The following is an 8,936-nucleotide window of genomic DNA, read 5'->3' on the forward strand; positions in this document are numbered from 1 at the left end:
TCGCCGAGTAGAAAGGTTCTACTCGCCGAGTATAAATGCCGTTACGCGTTTTATCGGGCTACTCGGGCAGGTACTCGCTGAGTATACGTGCCTACTCAGTGAGTAAACCTTGCAGATTGAAAAAATTGTGAAAATTTTGAAAAATTAATGTATTTTCTCATGTTTTTAAGCCATCCACCCCACACTCTAGGCATTGCTTGCCCTCAAGCAGTTATGTTCTTAAAAGTAGATGAAGAAAAGGAAAAAAAATAATGAAAATAAAGAAAAGGAAAGAAAATACAAACTTGAAACTCGGGTTGCCTCTCGAGAAGCGCTTCTTTTTAGGGAGTCATTAGCTGGACTCCTCCCCTTCTACGTGGTTGCAATCCCTTCCAACAGCAGCAACTCTTCCATTCCTTCATTCCGGGGGACTCCTTCTTCATACTTTTTGACCCTATGACCATTGACCTTGAAAGGCATGCCATCTCTTAACAATAGCTCTATAGCACCATGTGGAAACACCGTCTTCACTAGAAAAGGACCATCCCATCTTGACTTGAGTTTTCCCGAGAAAAGCTTTAGTTGTGAATTGAAGAGCAACACTTTTTGGCCTTTATGAAATTATTTTTCTTTAATCCTTTTGTCATGCCACATCTTGGTCTTTTGTTTATAAAGCCATGAACTAGAGTATGCATCATTCCTCTCAAGAGCATTCATTTTCATCAACCGGTTGCTCTTTAGTTCCTCCATGTTGAAGTTACACCTCTTTAAAGCCCAAAACGCCTTATGCTCTAGCTCCACCGGCAAATGACATTGCTTTCCATAAACTAACCTATATGGTGTAGTACCAATAGGTGTTTTGAAAGATGTATGAAAAGCCCAAAGTGCATCATCTAGCTTATCCGACCATTCCTTGCGATTGCTCCCCACCGATTTCTCCAAAATTTGCTTTAAAGCTCGATTTGTCACTTTGGTTTGTCCACTAGTCTGTGGATGGTATGATGTGGAAAAATTCTAGGTTACCCCATATTTCTTTAACACCTCTTCCAATTGGTCATTGGAAAAATGTGTGCCTCGGTCACTTATAAGGGCTTTCGGGACTCCAAATCATGAAAATAATTTCTTTAAAAACCGCACCACCACCCGACCGTCATTTGTTGGTAACGCTTGTGCCTCCGCCCATTTGGATACATAATCCACCGCCACTAACATGTATTTGTTTCCTTTAGACATGGGAAATGGTCCCATGAAGTCGATTCCCCACACATCAAACACCTCGCACACTTGGATACTATGTTGTGGCATTTCATTTCGAGATGAAATGTTTCCCACTCTTTGACAAGCATCACATTCTTTGACAAATTGGGCTGCATCTTTAAAAATTATGGGCCAATAGAACCCAATGTCAAAGATCTTCTTTGCAGTGTAGTGTGCTCCATGATGTCCACCCGTGGGCCCGCTATGACAATGCTCTAATATTTTCCGGCTTTCCTTCCCGAATACGCATCTTCGTATGATCCCATCCGCACAGCTCCGGAAGAGGTATGGCTCGTCCCAAAAGTAATATTTTAATTCAGAAAAGAATTTCTTCTTTTGTTGACTGCTAAAATATTTCGGGATGTATTTTGTAGCTAAATAATTAGCTATGTCTGTGAACCATGGCTCTTTGCCCACTGTCACCATAATGTACTCGTCCGGGAAGTCATCTCCAACTTTATCTTCTTGCAATTGCGGGTTCTCAAGCCTTGACAAGTGGTCAGCTGCTACATTCTCCATTCCCTTCTTGTCTCGTATCTCTATGTCAAACTCTTGAAGAAGTAGCACCCATCGTATTAGTCTTGGCTTGGCATCCTATTTTGCAAACAAATACTTGATAGCTGAGTGGTCAGTAAAAACAGTAGTTTTGGATAGAACCAAGTAAGGGCGGAATTTGTCAAAGGCATACACCACAGCTAATAATTCCTTTTCAGTGGTAGTGTAATTCTCTTGGGCTGGATTTAGAGTCTTGCTAGCATAATATATGGGTCGAAAGTGCTTATCAACCCTTTGACCAAGGACAGCTCCTAATGCAAAGTCACTAGCATCACACATAATCTCAAAGGGTAAGTTCCAATTTGGTGCAATAATGATCGGGGCATTAGTTAATTTTTCCTTTAAACATTCAAATGCCTCAAAACATTCTTTAGTAAAAGTAAATGGTGCATCTTTTAGTAGTAATTGTGTTAGAGGTCTAGTTATTTTGGAAAAATCTTTTATGAAACGCCGGTAAAAACCCGCGTGTCCTAGAAAACTCCTAATGCCCTTCACATTAGTTGGTGGGGGTAATTTGGCAATGGTGTCAGTCTTTGCCCGATCCACTTCAATTCCCATTTTGGAAACCTTGTGGCCCAAAACTATCCCCTCCTTAACCATAAAGTAACATTTCTCCCAATTGAGGACCAAGTCGGTTTTTTCACACCTAGCAAGCATTAAGTCAAGATTTGTGAGACAATCATGGAAAGAAGATCTAAAAATGGAAAAGTCGTCCATAAAAACTTCCATGAATTTTTCCACCATATCGTGGAATATGGCTGTCATACACCTTTGAAAAGTCGCGGGTGCATTGCATAGCCCAAAAGGCATGCGTCTATAAGCAAAAGTCCCACTTGGGCAAGTGAATGTGGTCTTTTCTTGGTCCATTGGGTCTATGGGTATTTGAAAATAACCCGAGAATCCATCTAGAAAGCAATAGTAGCTATGGCCCGATAGTCTTTCTAACATTTGATCAATAAAAGGTAAGGGAAAATGGTCTTTACGAGTGGCATCGTTTAGCTTTCGATAATCGATGCACACTCTCCAACCGGTTACCGTTCGTGTCAGAATTAGCTCGTTCTTTTCGTTGGTTATGACCGTCATCCCTCCTTTCTTGGGCACCACTTGGACCGGACTCACCCACGGACTGTCGGTAATGAAATAGATAATTCCCGCATCTAAGAGTTTGACCACTTCCTTCTTGACTACTTCTTGCATGTTTGGGTTTAACCTTCTTTGGTGCTGTACAACCGGCTTTGCTCCTTCTTCCAGATTGATCTTGTGGGAGCAATAAGATGGGCTTATTCCCTTGATGTCGGTGATGCTCCATGCTATGGCCCGCTTCTGCTTCTTCAACACTTGCACGAGCTCTTCCTTTTCAGAATTGGACAGGTCAGCGGCTATGATTACAGGCTTTTGGTTGCCTTCTTCAAGGAAAGCGTACTCCAAATGTTCTGGTAAAGTTTTGATCTATGATTTTTGGTTCTGACTGTTGGACTCGCCGAGTTTGTGGCTGTATTCATGACTTCTGCCTTTTCTAAAGAGGAACTCGGCGAGTAGATCGGTCCTACTCGGCGAGTAGGACTGTCAGTTTTCTTCACCAATTCTTCATAATCTGCTTCTTCTAGCAGTCTTTCAATTTCCACTAAGTCTTTTTCTGGATCAAATTCTTCATCATCAGTTGTGAACTTGCTGGAATCTTCAGCTATGCATTCCTCCAATAATTCGTCAAGCATATCAATTGAGAATGCCGTGTCGTCACTGTTCCTTGAATACTTCATAGCTTGGTCTACCCCAAATGTGACTAAATCTTCTCCTACCCGCAAGGTGAGCTTCGAGTCCCTCATGTCTACTATAGCACTTGCTGTGTTGAGGAAGGGCCTTCCAAGGATGATTGGCACTTGTGGATCCGCCTCCATGTATAGAATGATAAAATCAGCGGGAAAGACAAATTTGTCCACTTTGACTAGTATGTCTTCGCATATGCCTCTTGGGAAGGTGACTGTCTTGTTTTCCAAGTGAATTGCCATGCGGATTGGCCTTGGTTCCGGGAGATCTAGCTTCTTAAAGAATGAACATGGCATTAGGTTCACACTTGCTCCCGAATCGGCTAAGGCATGAATGGTGGCCAAGTTGCCAAATTGGCATGGTAAAGTCAAACTCCCCGGATCACCTTTCTTCTTTGGTAGCTTATTTAGCATAGCAGCTGAGCAGTTTTCATTGAGTACTACCTTCTTCACTTCTTCCATCTTCCTTCTATTAGTGAGAAGTTCCTTAAGGAACTTTGCATATTTGGGCATTTTCATGACGACTTCAATGAAGGGTATGTTGATTTGAAGAGTCTTGATATGATCTAGAAACTTCTGATGCTCCTCTTCCCGCTTCTCCTTCTTAGCTCGGGATGGGTATGGAATTGGAGGTTGGTAAAGCTTTTCAGGGACCTGCTCGTTGGGATTTGGAGGTGTACTCGCGGAGTCCATACGTGGTACTCGGCGAGTAGGGCTGTCAGATTGTATGTTTTGCTTTTCTGCCTCATCCTTCTGTGATTCCTTGGATGCCTCAGTCTGAATAGGTGCCAGGGGAGTGATTATCTTCCCACTTCTTGTTGTGACTATGTTTATGTGCGCGCCTTGTGGGTTATTTTCAGTTTTGCTAGGAAGTTCGCCCGGTGACCTTTGGTTGATTTGTTGAGCAAGTTGCCCAAGCTGCGTTTCTATATTGTGGATAGATGCTTGCTGGTTCCTAAGCATGGTCCTTGTTTCTTGAATTGCAGCATCATGATCACCATGTATTTTTTTCTGAGGCAACTACAAATTTGGTGAGCATTTCTTCCAAGCTTGGCTTCCTCTCTTGCACCGGCTCCTCCTTTTGGTAGAACCCTCTCCCTTTTTGCATAAACTTTTCCTCCTTGGCTTTCTTGTACTCTTCATAAGGGAGCCACTCTTTCTTTTGTTTGCACCAGTCTTCATCATATCGGTCTCCACTTGAGTAACAAACTTGCACCTTCTTGTTGTCATTCTCATCTAAATCACAGTCTCTAGTGAGGTGAGGCCCATTGCAGTTTTCACAACCCACCCGAATAGCATGGATCGTTTGATCCATTTTATCCATCCTCCTATCCATGGTTTTTAGCATAGCCATGACCGCGGATAAGTCTTCGGTAGCTGCATAAGCGGCTCCCCTAGTGACATCATGTCTAGGGTTGTGGTACTCTCTAGAGTGTTTAGAGAATTCTTCAATCAATTCTTTGATCACCGGGGCAGCTTCCTTTTGAGCGGGCCTTGCGAGTCTAGTAACTGCCTGGTTGTGAGATTGACTACGTCATAGAAGATGGAGACTTCTTGCTGGCTGTTTAGGTCATGGTGTGGGCAATTTCTTAGTAAGCTCTTGTACCTCTCCCATGCTTCATATAGCAACTCTCCAGCTTGTTGTTCAAAGTTAGCAATGGCCTTCTTCAACTTGGCTATCTTAGAAGGTGGGCAAAAGTGATCAATGAATTCTTCTTTCATCTTGGCCCAAGTGGTGACTGATCCCGGGGGAAGTGACTTGAGCCAGTCTTTTGCTGCACCTTTGAATGTCACCAGAAGCATACGAAGTAGCTGAGTCTCACGGGGCACGTTTGGAACATTGAAGTAATCAGCTACATCATTGACTTCGTCCAAATGCTTGTAGGCATCTTCATGGTCTTTTCCATAAAAAGGTATTTCTTTAAGTAAAGCTAGGATATGACCCTTTAGCTCGAAAGTAGCAGTCGCGGGAATTGCGGGTTGCACAAGTCCTGGGCCAGTGTCGTCGCGTATCCTCTTTTTCCATTCTCCCATGGCGATTTCATCAATGTTAGCCATTGTGATAGCTAACTCTTCCTCGGTATCGGTTTCGTGCTCGTATGTAGGCTCCTCTTCTTCCTCGGTCTCGTACTCGATATCTTCTTGAATTGGGTCTTCGATTGTCAAAGAGGCACTGGATGCTCCTGATTTGTTGCTCTTCTTTTTCCCAAAAACAGTTTTCAAATTGGACAAAGGTGACTTTTTTGGTGTACTCGAGCTCTCCACGTCCTTTCCTTTGTTCCTCTTCAATGCGGATTCGGGATCTTCAAAAGGGGGTACCAGCGGGGTGTTTGATCCTCTGGTCATGAAAGTCCTGAAATAAACAAGATAAAAACGTAAAAAGAACAAAAAAAATGTACTAAAAAAATCGAAAATTAAGCTGCCAAATACGCTTGTATTTGCCGAATAGGTGCGACTGCACTCGGCGAGTATCAGTGTAATTTTGAAGAAGTTTTAAACTTAATTTTAAAACTAAAACAGATGCTAAAACCTAATTTCTAACTACTAAATTGCAATAAATTAACTTTGTGCCAGTAAACTCTCACAAAGGATCGAAAAAATTAGGGATTAGATTAATTATTGAGAACCGTTCCCCGACAACGGCGCCAAAAACGTGATGTGTGTAAATGCACTTGTTTTACTCCTACTTTTTATTAATAAATTTAGCACACAAAGGCAGTGAACCTGTCTTTTACTGGTATAATTTAGTAAGTAAGGTATCGAACTCAGGGAACGGAAAATTAAACTAATGGCTAATTTTAACTAAGCAATTAATGAAAGTTAAAGGTTTTTCTTCTAGTTTTGCAAGACTAGAAACTTAAGCACACCATAAAACACTTAATTAACTAAATAACTAAAGCAAACAACTAATTCACCAAATTTGATAAAGATGTTTCTATTTAGGTTCAACCAATTCACTCCTATGGTTATTTTGTATTTATGATAGATTAATTGTTATTAGCTACCAATTATAGTGGTTAGGTTCATGTTCATTATTCCTAACCCTTAGACAATTAATTAATTTAACCAGTGATCAAGTGTTTAAGCTAATTAATTCCCTAGATTAATAATTTGGATTAAATAAGATTTGTAGTGGTTAATCAATTTAGTGGTTCAATTAACCTCTTGTTTGGTGGTTTCTTAAACAAGCTCACACATTAATCTAACTATTGTCTCATTAATCTTAGTTTCATAATCATTATTCCTAAGCATATGATTTAGTGTTCACATAGACATATGAGGTTAACAACTAAGAGATGTTCATGCAGCTTAATTGTGTTCCAATTAAAAGAAAATAATTGTGATTAATGCATAAGGTTCTTTAACAAACTTAATATAATAGATCACTAATAAACAATTAACCAAAAGCTAAGAATTAAACCATAGGAGTTCCTTGGTAATCCCCAAACAGAAACAAAAACGTATTTAGCTCATAGTTGCAGTAAAAACAAACACAAAAACAAGTTTAGCTAGATTAAACATACTCAATTCCTAAAGCTAAGTGGAATGATTAACCTAGTTGCTTCAATTCTTCAAAAGGTTGAAGATTAGAATTCCTCAGTGCCTTCAAGGGTTCTCAATCGTAGCTGGATCTTCAAAAAACGCCAGAAAAGTAGTCCCATCGGATAAAGGCTCGGTTTTTATAGATATCTCAAAACAGGGTGTACTCGGCGAGTAACAGACCCAACTCGCCGAGTAGACTCGCAGTTATCCGTCTTAAATCAGGAGTCGTGTCTATCTTCTGGAATATTCTGATGGACTCGCCGAGTAGGCTCCTGTACTCGCCGAGTAGATAAGCTTTTGTCCCTCAATCTTCATTCTTTGATCTCTAATTGCTTTCCCTTGTTCCCTTTCACTCCTAAGCATGTCTTTTGGACTGAAAACAAAATTTAAACAATATTAAGTACCTTTTGTCCATATTATTCACATAATTAGTTAAAAATGAATAAAAATGTATGCTAAATAACTAACTAATTATGCACATATCAATATGTGTTAATGATAATAGTGGTTTTGCAGGTTTGAGATATACATTATTATCACATTGTGGGATTGAAAACCCCATGTATCTCACCAGGTTTTCCAACCTGACCCACTCAATTTATATGCATCATAGGTAGCAGTGTAAGACTACTGAAGATTCGAGTATGATTCTAAGAGAAGACCTACAATAGAGTTTAGGACCGTTAGGTCTTTACGCTGTAACATATGATGTGTATGAGTTATGACATCTCTAGAGTTGTATTATTTTGAGACAATATTTTGTACTCAAATTGTTTTAATATACTGGGAATTTCCGCTATAAAAGATATTATAATTTTTAAAGCGTAAAGATTTTTTCTTCGGTTCTAAGAATTAGGGATATCACAATTGAGTAACCAAAACCAAGCATATCCTAATTAGGCCATCATATCACTGACTAATTAGTACTTGCATGCAGTTATATAAGCTCATACAATAGACATACAAGATATCCTTCCTAGATCCTTAGCCCGAATCTAGCATGTAGTTCCCATACACCTACAACATATATATTAGGCATCATTCCCAGATCCTTAGCCCTAATCTAGCATACATTGTTCATAATCATATCATATAACGTAACATGTATGGGTATCTTGGAGAAAACTTACTTGAGCGCGACTGATTGCACGCATCACACTCCTTGTTGTTTCTCAAAACCTTTAATTTTAAATTTTAGAAAAATTATTTTTTGCAAAAACTATTCTAATGCTCGATTTGAGTCCAAACACCCCCGAAGGTGTGTCCGAATCTCTCAAACAAAGGCTCTAATACCAACTTGTAATATCCCAAAATTCAAGACTAAAAATTTCATTGTTAATTTAATAATTCATAAAACAGATTACTGAAAACATCATCATTGTTATCTCATATCATAAAAACCCATAAGTCATATATCTTAAACATGTCATAGGATAATAACGTCAGAGTACAAATCCCTAGAATCTCATGTGCGGAAAATCGTGTGTGTGATGCACTGACATCATGCCGACTCCTTTCCCTTTGAAGATGAAGTACCTGAAACCAAAAATGAAAACCATAAGTACAAAGCTTAGTGAGTTCACCCATCATCCCACATACCATAAAATACACATACTGCCTATCATATCTAGTTGTTGGCCTACCCTTTTGGTCTCTTTCAACCGGTAACTGCTGAGCATACCTGGGTCCTAGCCAACCCCTACGTTCTCTTTCAACCGGTAACTGTCGAGCATATCTGGGTGCTGGGCTACCCCTTCGGTCTCTTTCAACCGGTAACTGCCGAGCATATCTGGGTGCTGGCCTACCCCTTCGGTCTCTTTCAACGAGTAACCGAGG

General features: G+C 40.1%; 1 protein-coding gene and 1 non-coding gene across 2 annotated transcripts; one reads left to right on the forward strand and one right to left on the reverse strand.

Moving 5' to 3' along the window:
- Positions 1–600: 600 nt before the first annotated feature.
- LOC145089033 (uncharacterized) lies at positions 601–4,019 on the reverse strand. Its single transcript, XM_079027533.1, has 4 exons — positions 3,356–4,019; positions 2,911–3,224; positions 1,637–1,830; positions 601–811 (listed from the first exon to the last, which is right to left on the reverse strand). The coding sequence occupies exons 1-4, from the start codon at positions 4,017–4,019 to the stop codon at positions 601–603; spliced, it is 1,383 nt and encodes a 460-aa protein (XP_078883659.1).
- Positions 4,020–5,124: 1,105 nt separating this feature from the next.
- Positions 5,125–5,231, forward strand: LOC145091124 (small nucleolar RNA R71). The gene has a single exon (XR_013702012.1). It is a non-coding gene; the product is annotated as a small nucleolar RNA R71 (small nucleolar RNA).
- The last annotated feature ends 3,705 nt before the right edge of the window (positions 5,232–8,936 follow it).

This window comes from Lactuca serriola, chromosome 2 (assembly GCF_051521515.1).
Source record: "Lactuca serriola cultivar US96UC23 chromosome 2, Lser_US96UC23_V15, whole genome shotgun sequence".
In the NCBI taxonomy this organism is placed as follows: Eukaryota; Viridiplantae; Streptophyta; class Magnoliopsida; order Asterales; family Asteraceae; genus Lactuca; species Lactuca serriola.

What these genes read in the sequence shown, in the direction of transcription:
- LOC145089033 (XM_079027533.1), bottom strand. Translation starts at nt 4,019, where the DNA reads ATGGAAGAAGTGAAGAAGGTAGTACTCAATGAAAACTGCTCAGCTGCT. An exon ending in ATTGGTGAAGAAAACTGACA is followed by an intron (nt 3,225 to 3,355) that starts GTCCTACTCGCC and finishes AAACTTTACCAG; the next exon opens with AACATTTGGAGTACGCTTTC. An exon ending in ACAGTGGGCAAAGAGCCATG is followed by an intron (nt 812 to 1,636) that starts GTTCACAGACAT and finishes TACACCATATAG; the next exon opens with GTTAGTTTATGGAAAGCAAT.